This window comes from Juglans microcarpa x Juglans regia, chromosome 2S (assembly GCF_004785595.1).
Source record: "Juglans microcarpa x Juglans regia isolate MS1-56 chromosome 2S, Jm3101_v1.0, whole genome shotgun sequence".
In the NCBI taxonomy this organism is placed as follows: Eukaryota; Viridiplantae; Streptophyta; class Magnoliopsida; order Fagales; family Juglandaceae; genus Juglans; species Juglans microcarpa x Juglans regia.
The window spans coordinates 19,426,492-19,446,629 of NC_054597.1; the positions used below are offsets into that span (position 1 = coordinate 19,426,492).

Sequence of the window (20,138 nt, forward strand, 5' to 3'; positions counted from 1 at the left end):
ACAGACAATTTCACTTTCTGGCCGCAAAGTCGTGGAGAGAGGCAACATTTCCGAGGGTGAGTTTGTGTCGGCGGTGCATGACTGCTTGTAGTGTTCTACGTGTGCTTGGAAGTTTGAGGTTACGTTCAGAGTAGAGAAACAGGCATTCACCCTATGATATTTGTATATATCTGTTTCCTAGTAATTAGCACTGTATTGACACGAAAATGGGCAATGAAATATGGATTAGCTAGTGATGCGCCGATGCTACCCCAAGTTACAATAAACTTCTGCCGTTCAACGACAACATAGAAGTACTGACAGCATTTTGAGATTAATTATAAATGCATATGATAGAGCTCTGAACTGCAGCTAAAATGGTTTGGTTTTTGACATCGTTCTCCCCGGTGCCCAAGAGTATATCTCCGGGGGCACGGTACCATCGGTGAGAAAGTTCTGTGGCATCCCATATAAATCTGAAATATCAAGCGGATGATGACGACCGTTTTGGTAATGTTGATTCTGCTTCGCAGCAGCAATTACATGATCATCATCCAATGGCAGGCGATCAAAAGTGGCATTCATGAATGATGCAGCCATGATCACAACTGGGCCAGAAGCAATGAGTGCACCAACCACGCCCCCACCCACAACCTGCCCTTGAGGCCCCGCTAGGTAGATTGTCAGGCCAGTTATGCCCGGTGGGGCTGGTGGAGGCAAGATTGATCCAATCAATGAAAGAATCTCAAACCGACCATGAAGTGTCACAATTGTTCCGGACGAGGTTTGTTGTCGGAGCGTCACATTTGTTACATATCCACTGCCACTAAGTATGCAAATGCCGCGTTGCTTCCTCCAAGCAAAATCAGCTAAGCTTTCACTCACATCGTAGCCGGAGCTCACTTCCATAGCATGTGCACGGATTGCATTAGCACTGTCTCGGGTGACAATTATTGGTGGCTTCGGCTTGTTTTTAGACCCAGCGGGCCTCCCACGTGGCCGCCTGATGGTGTCCCTCTCTGCCACAGATGAAACAGGTGACACTGCCTTTGGCACTTTGGCAGACACGAGGACATCAATACCAATTCTGTTGGGATTTCCTCTGTCAGGTTCTTGGTTTCCATCAATGGCAGTTTTTAACCCAACAGAAGGGCCTGTTAGATCTATGCCTCCGGCCATATCTGCACTGCTTAATGCACAATGCTGACGACTAACAAGAAATTCTCCAAATCTTGGATCAAGATGCGAGTTTAAATAGACCTTTGAGCAAGTAAATTTATCATTAGAACCCGAAAGAATGATAGGGAATTAGGTGATGGTTAAGTACATACAGTTTAGTACCAACCCTGCAATTAACTGTGCTTTTGTGTATTTCTCTCGATCAGTGCCTAATTCCCAACCGACCAAGTCCTCATGTCTATTGCCTTCCCCAACAGATAGACATTTCGCAAATAAAAATTCAACTTGGAAAACTCATGATCCCATATTATTAAATCGAGTCCCAGCAGCCTGCGTGACTGTCCAATTCACAGGGGATCGTGTACAGTTAAAAATATAATGTCATTAGCATCTCACATAACTCTTTCAATGAAAATGAACCAAACACTACTAAAAAATTCTCTTAAATCTGACAATAGTTCAACTGATTCCACCTGGCACTTATCGTATTACTATATTTTAGTCTTGCTCTCGTAGCATATGTTCTTGTTACCGACATGATTGTTATTGTCATACGAAAAAAAAAAAAAATATGGACGAGTCCACTAACTTAATAAGCAATGAGCATAAACTAGCAGTGCGAAGATTGTCAAGTTTCTTGTAGAATAACAAAGTCAATTTTTTATAGATCGAGCTTCAATAATAACTTAACAGTCAGAAAAACACACTTGGCAAAAGCAGTAATAAAAACAGTAATAGTTTCAGTATCAGAATCAAAGGCCATATTAACCCTCGTGGTAGGGTTGTTCATCTTAGCGCTGGCTCTTCCATTAGGGGACTTTGACAGTTGCTTAAGGCTCTTCGCGGAAGAAAGCCCCTCAAAAATATTCCGAGTGGAATTTTCTGAAAGGAAAAAAAAAAGCAAAAGTCGAAGTTAGAAAAAACGTACTAATTGGCATGAGTTTTTTTTTTTTTTTTGCTAGAGTATTCTTGAATCTTTATGATTATATTTCTAAATATATATGTTAATATTGGAATTTATTTTTTAAGAATTTTATTATGTTTGAGTTTACTTGATGATGAAACTTTTTCTCTTATCCATTTCCTTTTCATTTCTAGTGTTAGTACTAAGACATGAAGTGATCTAAATTCTCATCTTATCTCCACATAATAATTATTTCACATAAGCTCACTCTAGGGGTACACATGCTTTTTGTCATTATTAGTTTGATATACCGTATGGAAAGTATAAAGAGCAAAATCTACTTTCAGTGTTCATAAAAAGTTTTAGTATAATCATTTGAAGAAACAATGACCTATTTTGTTTTTTCAAATGCACGAGTTTATAGAACTTTTATTTACAATAATGGATATAATTGATTTTGAGAACATAAAACACGTGTTATTAAACTAATTTTGATAAAATTATTTCTAAACTAATAATTTTTTAATAAAGATTAAGTCGGTTATTAATTCAGAATGTGGTATAAAATCTTAATTAGGTAATTCTGCTTTGCAGAGCAGCAGGAGTGGTTTTTAAATAAAAATGTAATATTATAAAAATAAATTTATTGATTTTTACTTTTTAAAATAAAAAAGACCTCACTCAAAATTCCACCTTAAGCCATACAACCTATTGAGCCGGCTCTGGTTCATCTCGATGGTCAACCGAGCAGAAACATTAGTGAAATATTCTCCTATTAAGCTTAACAAGCTGAGTGTGCATTTGGGAAAAACTAACACCGTAAACCACTTTTTGCCAAAGTGGTGGATGCACTTGAAAACATAACACAGACATTGATACCAGCATAGCAAACCTGATATGAACCCGTGAGAATGAATTCCCTTGAACCCACAATCAATTTGAAAACTCTCCAAGAAAGCCAAAAATCAAGTCAAGGATGGAGAATCTAGACCCGATGAAAACCTGTTTCAAGAACCTAGATTATATTAAAATGTAGACCCGTTGAAGAACCCGTCTCAAGAACCCAGATTACAAAGGAGGAACGCCACAAAGGTTGTGATTTACTTTTGATAAGTTCAAGAGTTCAATCAAGAACAAGAGGAGAAAACTCAACTCACAAATAAAATTTAATATTGTCTAATCTCTCAAATGAGGCTACAAAGAGTTTTTAAACCCAAACCTAATCAAAACCCTAGCCAAAATAAAGCCCCTTTTACCCAAAATTACCCTTGATGAACAGTACCGGCTACAGTAACCACTACAATAAATTGATAAAACCCTAGTTCCTAAAATGTAACTTTCCAAATAAGCCCTTGGCCAAAATACAAGGCCTTCCCAAAAACATAGTTCATAAGAAATAAGACATGTGAGCCAAGCATCTTCAAGCCCACTTATTCTAAACTAATAAAATAAATCATTTAACCAAATTAGAAGCCTCCAATAACAATAGGCCGTATCTCTAAGTCATGTCTTCTACAGCTTTAATAAAGTGGATCAAAGCTGGTTCTTCTTCTTTCAGACCCATCTTCAGTGTTGGGCTCTTGCTGGCTTCATCCCAAGTGGATTGCACCAATCCTTGCATTGCTTCCTTGATCTTCTTGGCCCTTGATCTTGTAATTGGCCCATCTGGAACTTGCAAAGGATCTTTAAGAGTAGGCCCACCTTGGTTCCTATCATTCCCCTCTCCTCAAAAGGATTCGACCTCGAATCTTCACCTACATCAAAAGGAGAAAGATTAGAAATATTGAAAGTTGCAGAAACTTTATACTCACCTGGAAGATCCACTTTATATGCATTGTCATTAATTTTCTCAAGAATTTGGAAAGGTCCATCTCCTCGAGGATCCAACTTAGTCTTTCTATGGGCTGGGAATCTTTCTTTGCGCATGTGAACCCAAACCCAATCTCCTGGTTCAAAGATCACACGCCTTCGTCCTTTATTGGCTTGGGAAGCAACCCTTTCATTCTTTTGGGCAATTTGAAGCCGTACCCTCTCATGAAATGACTTCACCAACTCCGCCTTCTTCTGTCCATCCAAACTACTCCTCCGGGATAGAGCATCAGCAACAATGTTCTCCTTACCCTGCTTGTAACGGATGACATAGGGAAAGGTCTCAATGTATTCCATCCATCTAGCATGCCTTTTATTCAACTTACCTTGACCCTTGAGATGCTTCAATGATTCATGATCGGTGTGGATCACAAATTCCCTTGGCCATAGGTAGTGCTGCCAAGTCGCTAGTGCACGAACAAGAGCGTAACGCTCTTTGTCATAAGTAGGGTACTTCAGGGATGCCCCACTTAACTTTTCACTGATGAAGGCTATGGGACGCCTATCTTGTATCAAAACGGCTCCAATCCCTATTCCTGAGGCATCACATTCAATCTCAAAAGTTTTGTTAAAATCAGGTAATGCTAACACAGGTGCAGAGCACAACCTTTCTTTAATAGTGGCAAAAGCATTCTCTTGATTAGCCCCCCAATGAAACCCAACATTCTTTTTAATTACCTCAATGAGTGGTGCAGTAATGGTGCTGAAGTCTTTAACAAAACGCCGATAAAAGCTTGCTAAGCCATGAAAGCTTCTTACCTCAGTGATGCTTTTTGGCGTTGGCCACTCCTTGATGGCCTTGACTTTCTCTTCATCTACCTCAATACCCTTCGTACTAACAACATAATCAAGAAAAACAACTTTTTCCATGCAAAAGGCACATTTCTTGAAATTAGCATACAACTTTTCACATCTCAACACATCAAACACATATCTCAAATGCTCAATATGTTCATTTAAGTTCTTGTTGTACACTAAGATATCATCAAAGTACACAACCACAAACTTGCCTATGAATGCACGCAGGACATGGTTCATTAATCTCATGAAAGTACTGGGCGCATTTGTAAATCCAAATGGCATAACCAACCATTCATAAAGCCCATACTTAGTCTTAAAAGCAGTTTTCCATTCATCACCCTCTTTCATTCTAATTTGATGGTACCCACTTTTAAGATCAATTTTACTGAAAATACATGAGCCATGCAATTCATCAAGCATATCATCCAATCTAGGAATGGGATGGCGATACTTTACCGTGATATTGTTGACCGCCTTGCAATCAATGCACATCCTCCACGTCCCATCCTTCTTTGGCACTAGTAGCACTGGTACTGCACAGGGGCTCATGCTCTCCCTCATGTACCCCTTGCTCATCAAATCCTCAACTTGCCTCTAATGCTCCTTTGTCTCCTCTGGATTACTCCTATAGGCTGGTCGGTTTGGAATAGCAGCCCCGGGCACAAAATCAATCTGGTGCTCAATGCCTCTAATGGGTGGCAACTCATTTGGCATCTCCTATGGGAATACATCCTCAAACTCCTGTAACAAAGAAACAGCCAAACTAGGAAGAGATTGGTTAGTTTCATCCAGAGTAAGATAAGACTCTTTATAGACAAGAAAAATCATAGGGCGATCTGCGAAGAAAGCCCTCTTAGCCTCACTCTCTCTTGCATAGAAACTCACTTTTGCCTTTCCTTTTCTCTCAGAAGACTCTCTTTCTTTTTTCTCTCGTGGCTCCACTCTTTTTTCTTTACTCTCAAACACCTCTCTACTTTCTTTTTTACTCTTTCTTTTATGCTCATTTTCACTCTCACTCTTTCTTTTTTGCTCAATCTCTTTTTCACTCTTCCTTTTTTGATCACTCTCATTTTCACTCTTTCTCTTCTGATCACTCTCATTTTCACTCTTTCTTTTTTGAGCAACCTCACTTTTCAATTTCAATTGGTCCTCATAGACCTGGCTTGGAGTTAAAGGAGCAAGTTTAATTGTTTTGCCCTCCTTTTCAAAGCTGTACATGTTCTTGAACCCATCATGTGTCACTCTCCTATCATACTGCCACGGCCTCCCCAACAAAATATGGCCCGCATGGATAGGCACAACATCACAAAGCACCTTATCCTGATACTTCCCAATAGAAAAAGTAACTAACACTTGTTTATCCACCCTAACCTCTCCAAAATCAATCAACCACTGCAATATGTATGGTCTAGAGTGTTTTAAGGTTGGTAAATTCAATTTCTCAACCAAAGTAGTGCTAGCCACATTGGTACAACTCCCTCCATCAATGATCATACTACATACCTTATTGTTGACATGGCATCTAGTATGGAAAATGTTCTCTCTCTGTTGCTCTGCATCATCCACCTTAATGTATGCATTAAGAGCACGCCTGGCAACAAGAGACTCGGGTATACCACTCCATCATCATCACTAGCATCATCCAACTCGGGCACCTCATCACTATCATCCTCACTCTCAGTCATCACCTCTCCATTGTCACGCATAATCATCACCCTCCTATTTGGACATTGAGAAGCATTGTGCCCTGAATTCAAACACTTAAAACATTTGATATCTCTATTCCGTGAAGGTTGGGATTCTACCTTGAGTTTGTTGCTAGTTCCCTCATCTTTTCCCTTAGGTGGTTCGGTCTTTCTCTTTGCTTCAGCTGGATCATTCCTATCCCATTTTGATTTCCAAGTAGTGCTAGAAACCGAAGTATACCTTGCTGTCCCTTTTCTCTTTAATTGTCTCTCCACATTCATAGCCATGTGCACCATGTCCTCTATCTCCACATAATGCTACAATTCAATTACATTGGCTATGTCCCTATTTAACCCACTCAAAAATCTAGCCATGGTGGCCTCTCGGTCCTCCTCTACATTAGCCCGAATCATCGCCACCTCCATCTCCTTACGGTAATCCTCCACACTTCTAGACCCCTGTGTAAGATTTTGTAATTTCTGGTAAAGGTCTCTATAGTAATGGCTAGGAACAAATCTCCGCCTCATGAGAGCTTTCAACTCTCCCCATGTCTCTATAGGCCTCTCATAATTCCTCCTCCTATTGGTCACTAATTGATCCCACCAAATAATAGTATAATCAGTGAATTCAATTACCGCCAACTTCACTTTCTTCTCCTCAGAGTAATTATGGCAATCAAACACCAACTCTATTTTTTTCTCCCACTCTAGATAAACATCAGGGTTAGTTCTACGTTGAAAATGTGGTATTTTCATTTTGATGCTACCAAGGTCTCTATCTACACCATCCCGACCCCTTAGATTCCCCTCAAATCCTCTTTCATGCCTAACTCTTCTATTTCTACCCGACCCAACGTCAGATGCTAAGTCTTCCTCATCCTCACCATCTCCTTCATTCTCATACTGATTTTCAACTCTATGCTCACGTCGCCTCATGTCCCTCCCACCTTGTAGATTTCAAATCGCTGCTTCTTGATGATCCATCCTATCCCTCACTTCACCCAACACCAAGTTCAACCGCTTAAACTGTTGTTGCATGGCTTGCAACATAAAGGATGAATTATCTGCTCTCCCCCTTGGTCATGCGCTACTCCGATGAGACATTATCAGGCGCTACACAAAAGAATGTTAGTGGCCAAAAAAAAAAGTAAACCTCACACACTCCCTCACGTGTTTACACTCGAATAATGACACTCCACTCGTGTTTCACTCTTAATTGACATTTTCCGATAATAGTCTCACACTCTCTTGCCTTTTACCTCAATAGTTTTCTCGCTCAAGTTCTTTAAGAACTAATTGAACTTAATCAAGACAAAGCAACCATGTTTTATCCCAACAAGTAATTAGGTCCAAGAAACAAGAACAAGAGTAAGACGGAAGGAATAAAAAAAAATGACATGTGAATCTAGGAAATTATGCGAATGAAACAGTAACTATAAGACAAGATACCAACTAGAATAATGTATGCGGCAGCCCCCCTTGATGATAAGGCTCAAGAGAAATTTCAGTTTTCTTCTTTCTCTCTCTCTTTTTTTTTTCTTTTTTTTTTTCTGGACGATTATTTTTTTCCTGGGCGATTTTTTTTTTTCTTTTCTGTTTTTTTTTTCACCAACTAATTTGATCACAATCAAGAATAAGCAATTAAGAAAACCCTAACAATAACTCAAAAACCCAAACACAAGTGCTATATGGCAGCCCCTAGAGCAAGAGATTTTAGCCAACACAAACCCCTAGAACAATGAGATTCAAAAACCCTAACAATAGTGAAGAAATACAGCAGCCACTATTTTTTTTTTTTTTTGTAATCAATCCTAGAGCAATGAAACCCTAAAATGAAATATGCAAGAAATAAAAGATAGAGTCAGACCTGATTGGAAACCTTGCTCTGATAGAATCAGACCTGATTGGAAACCTTGCTCTGAATACCAAATGATATGAACCCGTGGGAATGAATTCTCTTGAACCCACAATCAATTTGAAAACTCCCCAAGAAAGCCAAAAATCAAGTCATGGATGGAGAATCTAGACCTGATGAGAACCCGTTTCAAGAACCTAGATTATATTAAAATCTAGACCCGTCTCAAGAACTCAGATTACAAATGAGGAACGCCACAAAGGTTGTGATTTACCTTTGATAAGTTCAAGAGTTCAATCAAGAACAAGAAGAGAAAACTCAACTCACAAATAAAATTCAATATTGTCTAATCTCTCAAATGAGGCTACAAAGAGTTTTTAAACCCAAACCTAATCAAAACCCTAGCCAAAATAAAGCCCCTTTTACCCAAAATTACCCTTGATGAACAGTACCGGATATAGTACCCGCGGCTACAGTAACCCCTACAATAAATTGATGAAACCCTAGTTCCTAAAAAGTAACTTTCCAAATAAGCCCTTGGCCAAAATACAAGGCCTTCCCAAAAACATAGTTCATAAGAAATAAGACATGTGAGCCAAGCATCTTCAAGCCCACTTATTCTAAACTAATAAAATAAATCATTTAACCAAATTAGAAGCCTCCAATAACAATAGGCCGTATCTCTAAGTCATGTCTTCCACAGCTTGAATAAAGTGGATCAAAGCTGGTTCTTCTTCTTTGAGACCCATCTTCAGTGTTGGGCTCTTGCTGGCTTCATCCCAAGTGGATTGCACCAATCCTTGCATTGCTTCCTTGATCTTCTTGGCCCATCTGGAACTTGCAAAGGATCTTTAAGAGTAGGCCCACCTTGGTTCCTATCAAAACCGAGTAACAAAAACCACATTTTATACTCGTAGCAAGGCCAGTAACAATAAGGGGCGACTTTTTTTGCCTATGGTAGAGCTTAAACAAAAATCTTATGCCTTGGAATTTTTAATACAATACTAGTAATATCATAGCAACAATAGAAAACACCATGTGGTCATCAATAGAGATATCACTCCCAATTCCAATGCAATAGAAAACAGTGCACGGAAGAATTTGTCGTGTTTACACTACTAATGAAAAAAAAACTTGTAGTCTAGATATCTAGATACAGACAATAGTGCAGAAAAATAACCGATTTTATAGTAAAAATATGTGAGTTTCACAAAATTCAATATAAGTTGATTTTATGAAAAATCTAGTATAGAAATCCTATTTAACTGAGTTTGTTAATACTATTGAATTGCCACACAACTGTGTCGAGTGATAATCAGAAACCTAAACATATTGCCACAATCTATAAATTAATAAAAGATTCTTGGTATCAGCTGATTGATGGGCGCACACCTCACGCCCCATGTGGCAGACTAGGTTCACAAAAAGTGAACAAGTCCTGCACCTACCCTTACTCCTCTGAGTCTTGAGCCCCTCTCCCCCCTCCCCTTTACTGCGATTTAATGCTATGTCTAAATGAATGATTTTGGAAGCCCCCAAAGTCTCCATTTTCAAATGGACAAGAAAGATAGATCCCAGATTCAGATTCATTCAGATTCAAAGCCGTAGCTCTCCTCTCCGTGATTCTTGTTGTAGGTTCATCTCTGAAGGCAAAATCAGCTATTGAAGTGAACTGGGGAACTCTTTCATTCCACAATGCAAATCATGGACAAGATGACCTTTCATCTTCCCAGAGGCTTTAGGGCCTAATAGAGGTGTCTGTGTAATCATATCTCATAAAGAACTTGAAAAAGGGAACCAAATGTGCGAACAACGGTTTGATCGGATTCAAAGAAAGAAGACACAGAAAACAAGAGACCAAGGCACTCGAGGTGTAACTCGAAGGACCTCGCCGAGTCGTCCGAATCTGCTCTCTCGAATCTTAGATCTTGCCTCCCTAGGGTCTTGATTTCGCCGATCATGTCACGAGTGTTGGCCATGGCCGGTGCCACCTCTGAGGTGGTGCCTGAGTCCCATCCCTTCGCATTAAGGATTAGTAGAACTCCATCACCTCAGGCACCCTCCTCACTTTTGCCGGCACCCGCTTCAACCCCTTCGGTAGCAGGGGAGGCGGTGGAGGCACCATTCTCTTCAATGGAGGCGGCGGATGCATCGGTTGTTGTGACGCCCCCAAATCCCCGCTTGAGATGGAATAGAGACTTACAGCGTTGGGACATGCAACATAACGTTACATAGCCCCGTTCATGACAGTTAATATGCAATGCATCATAGTATACAACTAGCAGTATGCAGTAATCGCAGCGGAAATAAAAGGTTAAGGTGAAAAATATGCCAAAATAACTAAAACATTCCAACTTCATTAGATAATCATCATGTTCAAAATAGTAAAGTAGCATAGACTTATATACAAAATCATATCATTCTCTTCACGTGATCTAAAGCATAAAGGACTTGGGCTATGAATATCAAAATTAAGTCAAACTTCCTCTCTAGATCCAGCTCCTCCTCAATCATGTGAAACTAGTACTCCATCAATCTCGTCTTGGTCGATCCCTAACACAACTTCTATAATTTCGAGTGGAATGATAGTGGTCCCATAAAAGGGTGAGATTTATGCGAAATCTCAATAAGTTAAACAACTAACTGACACAAAGATAAATCAATCATGAAAAATAATAAATATGCAATGCATGAGATGGAGAAAATCAGTATGTATATCTCCCATCCAGATTCCTCAACATCTCTTAAAAATATGGAAACACAGGTTTTTACTCAGTAAGTAATTTCGTCATCATTTTTTAAAAGACATAACTTCTTCACAAAAATTTCATCATAAACTTTGATCATCATAGACCTACGTCATTATCTTAATTAATAATATAACATGTGATAATGTTAAAGTTCTTCATAGGCACTGTGAGTACCTGCCGGTGACTGTAGTATAATTTACATTGAAACTACGTTGTCTATAGACTTGTTCTCAATGCATTGATAAATAACATAACATCATAAAAATTATAATGTGTACACCCACCAGTGTTAGGTGTCATAACATGTTGATTACACTACAGCGTTCTTTAAAAAGAACTCATTCAAAGCCTGTTGACTATTCTTTATCAACGTAGGGGTTACCACTCCATTATTAAACACTGCAGAGTGGACAGAGCTATTACACCTAGATAATTCCCCATCTGGGCCTTTGGGGTCGTGACAAAATGATTTTCATGCTATGCTTTAATAAAAATGGTTTTTATGACGTGCAAATGTAGTAAATTTCACGCAAAAAAAAATAACTTTCATAAATGTAATATGCAAAAATGGTGAAAATTTTATATGTTATATGAGTATGCATTCAATGTGTCATATAACATGATAAATTATGCCCAAAATGATAATTGAATAATAAATGAAGCATTTATTAATAATTTATAAGAAATTTATAAAGGTGTAAGTTAAGAAGCCAACTTAAAAACTTTTGGGAAAATTTGAAATTAGTGTTGTAGCTGTGTAAATTGTATGTATACTAAGTTAGGGTTAATATTATTATGGATCAGTTCAAAATCAAAAGCTTCAAAAATTAGGTATTTACAAAAATACCTCTAAACTTTCATAAATTGTCATTTAGGCCCTAAATTTTTACTAATTGCAAACGAACTTCAAATTTAACCAAATTTCATAGACTTCATATTTTTGGAATTCTAAAACCATCTATGCCCCTTGTATTTTCAAAATTCAAAGTGAAACTTGTTCAATTATTCCCAACCCGTAGCGTGCATCCTAGTTGATGTCTATGTATATTTTCCACTATTGATCACTATGAATGCATGCATATGAGATTTTCTTTAATCATTAATGATCACTAACATCTTTAGGACATTATGAAGTCTAATACTTGGTTAATTAAGTTCATCCCAATACTTAATCAAAGCTAACAAATCCTTAATCACCAATATGCTTAAAACCGATTCATGCTTGATAATCAAAACATGATAGATTTAAAACCTTTCATAGCATGCTTCTAATCACAAATTTAACCTTCCATAATCATTTTAGGACAATCTTAGATCATATCAAATCATGCTTAGGACATGCCATATAATTTTCAATTAAAAACATTCAATCATTCAAACTCTCTTTTAATTGACCCAGTTTTTCATTAAGCATCATAACCTTTTCAAAACTCAACCAAATTTCATACCAACTCTTGGAAACAAAGCTTGACATGCTAGGTAAGATCAAAATGATGAAAACTTACAAAATTTCGTGGTCTTCCAAGCTCTCTAGACTGCGTTACACATGAACACTCAATAACTCACCAAAACTCACTTGATTTGCACTCTTTTGATCTCTAAGAGAGCGAAATGCTCTTAAGGCTCAAGAAGATGCTTAAAGCTATGGTGTGGGTGAAATGAGAAGGGGAGGGAAGTATTTATAGGTGAACAAGGGGTGATGGACGTTGGCTTGGGTTCTTGGTGATTGGGTGAAGTGGTAGGTGCTCAAATCTGGAAAATTTTCAGATTTGCTTGCATGAGCTTAAGTCACTTCTGCAAAATGAAATAGTGCCTTAAACCACCATCATTTCCTCTCTATAGTAGATGACTCTAGGTCTTGCGGCACCATTTGGATCATAGAAGATCCCTCAAACCACCCTTGAAAATAGGTGGATGGAGGTGGTTTTGTAGTGGCAGAAAATCAGATCAGTTTTGGATTTTTTGGGCACCCAAAATGAGCAAAATCGTTCATGATGGTCATGGGACTTCTTGGTGATTGGGTGGAGAAAGATGTGGCATGGGGTGGCGGTGCAAACCATGGCAAGAGGCTGGTTCAAATTCAATCCAAATGATTCATGCACAAACTAGACCAAGGTGCACCTGGTTTGGTTCTTTGAGTTGATTGATGCAACCAATTTCGTCCAAGGCTCAAACTGAGTTTGGGAGGGTCTCATGAGGTGTTTAAGGACCATATTACCCTTGAGGACAAACCACAAGAATTTTGGGCCCAGGGGCAAAACAGTCCAAGCATTACAAAGGGCAATGCACAAAACCAATTGAAGCATGGTTTGGACTTGTTATGTCATTTTTCTTAATGACATGTGGGATGGTTTAGCTAGGGTATTAACATGGTCTAATCATGTTTTAAGGGAGTATAAAGTCAAGAAAATTTGAATTAAAAAGTTTAAGAAAAGATTAAGCATGATTAAGCTTCAAAGCATGGCTTGAAATGCACTAACATCAAGTATGATGGTTAATGACCTTAGTCAATTTTTAAAACTTAATTTGAATACTTTGAGTGTGATTTGGGATTAAGGAAACCAATGGTATGGTGTATTGGCCTTCCGTCTTTGAATGGTGAAATGAGTCCAAACATGGCTTTGGGCCATAGAGGCTTGAAAAGGGCCAATGGTTCAATCTACACCAAAGGCCTTATACCTTCCTATACTTGGGCCAAAACTATTTCCTAAGGGCTTGGTTCAAGGTTTTCTTGAGCTAGGCCCACAAATATACTTGGGTCCTAAAAAGACTCACCAAAATTATTAATGGGTTTGTCTCCTCTAATCATTAGCTCATTAACACTAAGTACCAACATTAGTGCTAATACCACTATCAACCTTAATGAAAATGATTAACCTATAGTTAAAAGCCTAATGTAGAATACTGGAGGGTTAATCAAAGGAATTAAGCGGGGTGTTACAGTTGCTCCGTTGGCATTCCGCCGCTTTGCTCTCAGAAGTGAAAAAAGGACTGTTTGGTAATATATTTGCTTTATCTGGTCATATTTACAATTTTAACACTGGAGCTTTGATTTATGTCGGTGATTACGTTAGGTGTGGGGGTGTAAATCAGCTACAGTTGCTGATCTATAGGATTTCTCTTAATTAATAAAACTGAGTAAATGCTTTCAAGAATCAAACAAACCATACAATAACTATATAGACTAGTGGCCTAAAATACATTAGATACACTTCAAAGCGAATTCACCTATGACCCGAATGTTATAGTTTTTTCTTTTTTTAAAAGGCATTTTTGTGTATATTGTTTTAAAAAATTACTAAAAAATAAAGACTCATAAATGCTTTAAAAAAAAAAAACACTAATCGGTACATTTTATTGGTATACTGTCTACTTTTCCATATTCTTAAGACTCCCAACAACTAAATAGATTCTATTTTCTTTCCAATTCAACGACCAACAGACTCGACATCAAACAAAACATATTTTCACTTTCTGTAATTTAAAACCCTCGAAGTTTATGAAATTTTCCCTTTGACCGAACCACACTAATTTCTTCCTTCCATTTTTTTTGGAATGTAAACTTCATTTTCATTAATCAAAACTTATCCATTACATGACTTGTCCTTTGATAACAAACTGGTAATAAAATCTGAACCACTTTCAATCCACACTTGCTCAGCTTCCATTTTCACAGCACCTTTAGCCAATGCATGTGCCACAGAGTTGCCTTCCCTACATATGAACTGAACCTTCCATTGTTCTCTGGCTACCAATACCCTCTTGATAGCTTCTATAAGATTTCCAAACCATGCCATGTTTTCCTCATTGTTGTTAACAACATGACTTGATTAAAACCCAAATCACAACAATATTCCAAAGCTCTCCATAAAGCTATGCATTCTGCCAGGTCTGGCTGAAACACATTAGCCATTTGATCACAGATGACTACCAGCACCTCCCCTCTTCATTTCTATAAACAATCCCTACTCGCATTTTTCTACCTTCTTTATCTATAGATGCATCGCAATTAGCCTCCACTTAGTTTTCTGATGGTTTCTTCCACACAATCTCCCATGTTTCTGTAGTGGAGTCTGTCCTCTGCAACTACATACATTCATGTACTTGCTTAAACTCTTCCAGCAAACCTCTTACTGACTGAATGACACTTGCAGGGCTACTGAACTTATTTTCAAAGAAAAATTCATTCCTTCTAAACCATATCTTCCTCATGGCTGTTGCTATCCATTCTAACTCTGCAGTAGCTAATCTCCACATTAATTTTCCCCATTGAATCAGAAAATCAGTTTCTACAGTACTCCATTTCTCAACTGGACTAGTTGCATCTGCCTTTATATCATTAGCAGTAGGGCAGTTCCATAGGACATGCATCACAATTTCTTCCTCACTTTGGCACAATATGGATTATGTACAATCTTCTTATGAAACATATTTCTTTTGTAGCTAACAGCTCACTTCTTGCTTTCCATGTAAATGTTTTAACCATGCCAGGTACATTCAACTCCCATATTTGCTTCCATCTATCATCTTTTCCATTTCCCTTAGAAATTTCTCCAACCTGCCTCTTCTTTCTCTCTGTTTCAACATAGTATGCACTTTTCACAAAGAAAGTTCCCTTAGGAGTAAACCCCCATATTAATTTATGCCTCTTCTTCACTAAAATAGCTTGTACCAATTCTGTCTTCCACTCTTGTGTTGACCAATTAATTCCTTCACTCTTGCATCTACCTCCAGAATTTTGACAGGAGATTGGATGGAAAATGTTATTGGTGAAGGTATCCATCTACTTCCCCATATCTTTATGTTGTTTCCATTTCCTACCCTCCATCTAAGTCCTTCTTTGAGCAGTCCTACTGAACCCCACATACTCCTCCATATCATTGATGTTTGCTGCCCCAAACCAGATTCTATGAAAGTTGAGTCTTTAAAGTATTTTTCTTTGAAAAGCTTTGATGCCATCGAGTTAGGAAATTGAACAAATGTGGCGCCCCCAGCCCCTGCATGGCATTGGACGGTGACTGGCACATCGGGACATGTAACACAAGGCTACACACCCCTCGTACATGACATATAATATGCACCTAAGTACACTAGCAGTATGCAATAGCGTAGCAGTAGAAAGTTAATAAAAGTCGGATAAGCTAAGCAACGCGATAAGCAATTGCAAATCACATGGCACATACTAATAATATACCCCAAACATTGTTCAAACGTAAACATGAGGCATAAAGAAGTAATATCCCAAAAGCATAAAGCATAGTTTAAAATTTCCAAAACACAGGATTTCCTGAAAAACAACAAAAATCCACAAAAGTTGACCATAAGTATTTAAACTCCTGTTTATGGCCATTGTCCCATTGGAAGATAGACACCAAAAGACCCCATGGGATTGCTGAGGCTCGGGCAGTAACATACCTAATTCCTTTGCTACTATCTTTACGTCAACCGAGGCCTTAGAGGCTCGCTCTAAATATGCAGACAACTGGTCCATATTCCACCAAAACTTTAAATTCTTAGAGGGTTGATAGATCGTAGCATCGATCTCGGTCTCGCTAATACTGTGTAAGATCTCGTTGAGAAGCTTAGCCGTATCAATTCATGCATCAGCAATGTAGTCTTGATAAGCTTGATCAGTGTACTTGTCCTCTATCAGGGAACCATCCGGGTTCATCTTTCCTAGGTGTCTAAGGTACCTGTCATAACTTATATCATTTCGGTTGGGGAATGGTAGTGGAAACTACCACAATGAGATTTCAAGAAATCTCAACAAGTAATCACGCAACATACTACAGTTAACACAAGCATACAAAAGGTATATCATGAAATGCGTGCATGGACATGTACTTGAATTATGCCTTTGACCAGAACTTGACTTATGCACTTGACCATTTTCAAAAGACTTGTAACAGAGACTTTAGATTTTCATAAAAGCTTCTTAACATTTTCTTATTGATGTGAACTAATTCAGAACTTGTCTTATTAGAACATATCACAAAATTTGCTTCGAGTGATCCTTATCATATCACGAGATTTTCATCAAGTGATCATTGTCTTATGAGCTCTTATTTTTGTTCATAGGGTGGACATAACATGGCTCCCCTCCTTGCACTGCGTGTTCCTACTAGTTACTGCACCATCAACGGTCTGTACACCATGATGAATACATCATAAACAGAGAATCATAATAACTCGACCTTACTTTGTTAGGTTACATGCCTTATGCACCCACTAGCGTTAGGTGCTTCCTCGCTCTAGCATTCTTTGAAAAGAGTCCATCCAGAGTAGACAGAGGAGTTCCACTAGAACATTCCCCCGCCCTAGCACTTGGGGTCGTGATAAAACTTTTTCTTTGAAAATAATTTTTGAAAACACATCTTCCCCAAATGCATGTGATACATACATGGAGCCATGAGAACTTGCTTAGGCCGGAACTTATAGGCACAAAAACATAAAGATTCATCTCATAAACATGTTCCAATCCTCAAACATATATCATAGGAATCAAAACATAGTAAACTAAGACAAGAAATCATAAATTTTTGTCTAAGTCTGAAACTTCCAAAGCATGTTCAAACCGAAACATCATATTGCATATACTATCAACCTCAATCAAGTGAACATTGAAACTCATAGACATCTTTCATGGCAATTTCATCACAAATCACAAACATATAATTCTTTCCTTAGAGTTACTCAAGATCATATTAAAATATTCGAACAAACAACCAAGAGATAACAAACAAAACATTCAAAGTATTTCCACAATCATATACGAATATTAACTAAGAGTAAGTTGAGTGTATACTTACAAAATCCACGTAAGGAATACTAGCAAGCTGTAAATCCGAACATACTATATTAGAAAGAGCATCTAAATCCCTACCTCATGTTCTTGAGTGCGTGTGTGGATTTCTAGGGCATCAATTGGTCTTAAACCTTTCAGCTTCAAGGGTTTTTAGGTTAAAACCCTTTCATTTCACTCATAAAATAAAACAAAACCTAAAGTAAGATACATACGGTGATCGAAACAAGGAGGTTAAACTCCCGCTTCACTAATCGGCCTTAAGGGTTGTTCCTTGAAAACCCTAAGCTATTTCCTTGAAAAAGGTAGAAAGTGAGTGTGTTGTATCTTTCTCAAAGTCTAATGAGATTTGAATCTCATTTTCGGATTGAGAATGACTTGTTTGTGTGCGAGACTTAGAGGAAACCGATTCTTATCTTGCTAATTCTTGGTAGTGCCAAAATCCCATCTCTTGCAAGGATTCTCCTTGTTTGGTTGGAAAGAAAATACAAGAAAATGAGGGAACTTTCAAATGAACTAGGGAGAATTGTGTGAAGAGAATGAGAACTCATGCAAATCTGAAAAATGGCATGTGAAAAGCCCCCTTGACGTGGACCCTTCTATTTTACATGAGACCCTTCACTTCCCTCCTTGGTTGTATCCAAAGTCCTTGCATGGATGACAAGTGACAAGATTTCTTTTTTCCCTTTTTCCTATAGCCGAAATGCCTCTTGGATTTCCCCACTTGGATTGCATTGGGAAGGGACACTTTGGGGGGTGGCATGTAGGACTCTTCCTCCTTGGCTGAAATTCCTTCTCTTCCCCTTTATGTCCATCCTTTCCTTAAACAACTAAATATCTCTTCAAGAGTAGCTTGGTAAAATCGTACATACATTTTTCTATACCCAACAAGTAACTCTTGGCATGAAAGACAAGTGGCATTGGGCGTGTGCCATAGCCCTAGCTGTCCTCTTCATTTTCCTTTCCCAAGACCTTTCATGTACCATTGGTCTAAAATGCACTAAATGACAAGTGGCAAGTGAATGGAATGCTTGGGAGTGTGCTAGCCGAAACCCTAAGGGCAAACTTATCCTTGATACAAAAGTCTCTTCACAAAATCTTCTAGAAACTTGGTGCATGCTTGACACATGGCAAAAAGTTAGCTAAATTTGAAATCCCATAAGCCTCCCTTCAGTTTCCTATGCATAACTTCTAGAGAGACTCCATTTCACTTCCCTATTCTTCCCTTTCAAAGAAACCTACCTTCGAACTCGAATTCTGGACAAAAACAATGGGCTAGGCATGCAAGCCCATCTTGGTGCCTACCTTCGCCTTTCTTTCCCCCTTAACCCACTATCAAGACTAGATTCAAGGTGTAACACTCTCATGACACATGGCACTAGTAACTTAGAATTTGATCATGGGCCTAAACCATTGGACCAAAGCTTTTAAATAGGGCCGAAATTTCAAAGTAAACTAGGGTCACTCTCATCTTGGTCTCAAGTTACTACATCAAAGGTTCTAAGGCCTTCCAAAGTAACTAAGGCTCCTAAAATGCCATGGCAACCTAGAACGAATTCTAAGGGCCAAGCCTAGACTTTTGGTCATCACAACAAACCTCCACGCTTGCTTTGCTAACAAGGCTAAATTGAAGCCGTCTAAGTCTCTATACCCCTTGCACATACTCATTAGGTTTTGAACATTTGTTGTTGGCTCTTGTTCAAGTATTCTTTTCTTCCATTCCATTCCAATCACCTTTTCACAATCCTCTTCTAAGGCCCAACTTGTTTCATATTTAAAACCTCTAATACTTCTCTGATTGCATACATTTGAGTTATTGAAGTGAAGAATTAGTGGTTTATGATCTGATGTTCTAGCTGGCAGAACCTCCACCCACCTTTCTCTATATATATTGAACCATGATGAATTTGCAACCACCCTATCAAGCCTTTCTTTTGTAAAGGTGTTATCGCCATGATTATTACTCCATGATACTTATCTCCCCTCCATCCTAAATCATGTAAGTTACATTTTTCTAATGCTGATCTGAAATTTTCCATTAGTTGTTCTGGTCTCTGCCTTCCTCCATGCCTTTCATCATTAGACACAATCTCATCAAAGTCTCCCATTACAAATCAGGCCTCCTGATTTGTTGGTTCTAAATAACCCATGAGATTCCAAGCTTCCCTTCTTTTGCTCATCTTAGGTTGCCCATAGAATCCTGTAAAAAGTCACTTTCTGTTAACATCACCATCATCTATCCATGCACTGATATGTCTCTAGGAGAAGTTGTGTATATCTACATTTAAATCAAACTTCCAAAAAGAGCCAAACC

The 20,138-nt window shown here is 38.3% G+C and overlaps 1 protein-coding gene across 1 annotated transcript; it reads right to left on the minus strand.

Moving 5' to 3' along the window:
* Positions 1 to 213: 213 nt before the first annotated feature.
* On the minus strand, positions 214 to 1,200 carry LOC121253114 (AT-hook motif nuclear-localized protein 16-like). The gene has a single exon (XM_041153034.1). It carries the CDS (start codon positions 1,156 to 1,158, stop codon positions 352 to 354), a length of 807 nt encoding a protein of 268 aa, XP_041008968.1. The 5' UTR covers positions 1,159 to 1,200; the 3' UTR covers positions 214 to 351.
* Positions 1,201 to 20,138: the final 18,938 nt, after the last annotated feature.

What these genes read in the sequence shown, in the direction of transcription:
- LOC121253114 (XM_041153034.1), bottom strand. Translation starts at nt 1,158, where the DNA reads ATGGCCGGAGGCATAGATCTAACAGGCCCTTCTGTTGGGTTAAAAACT.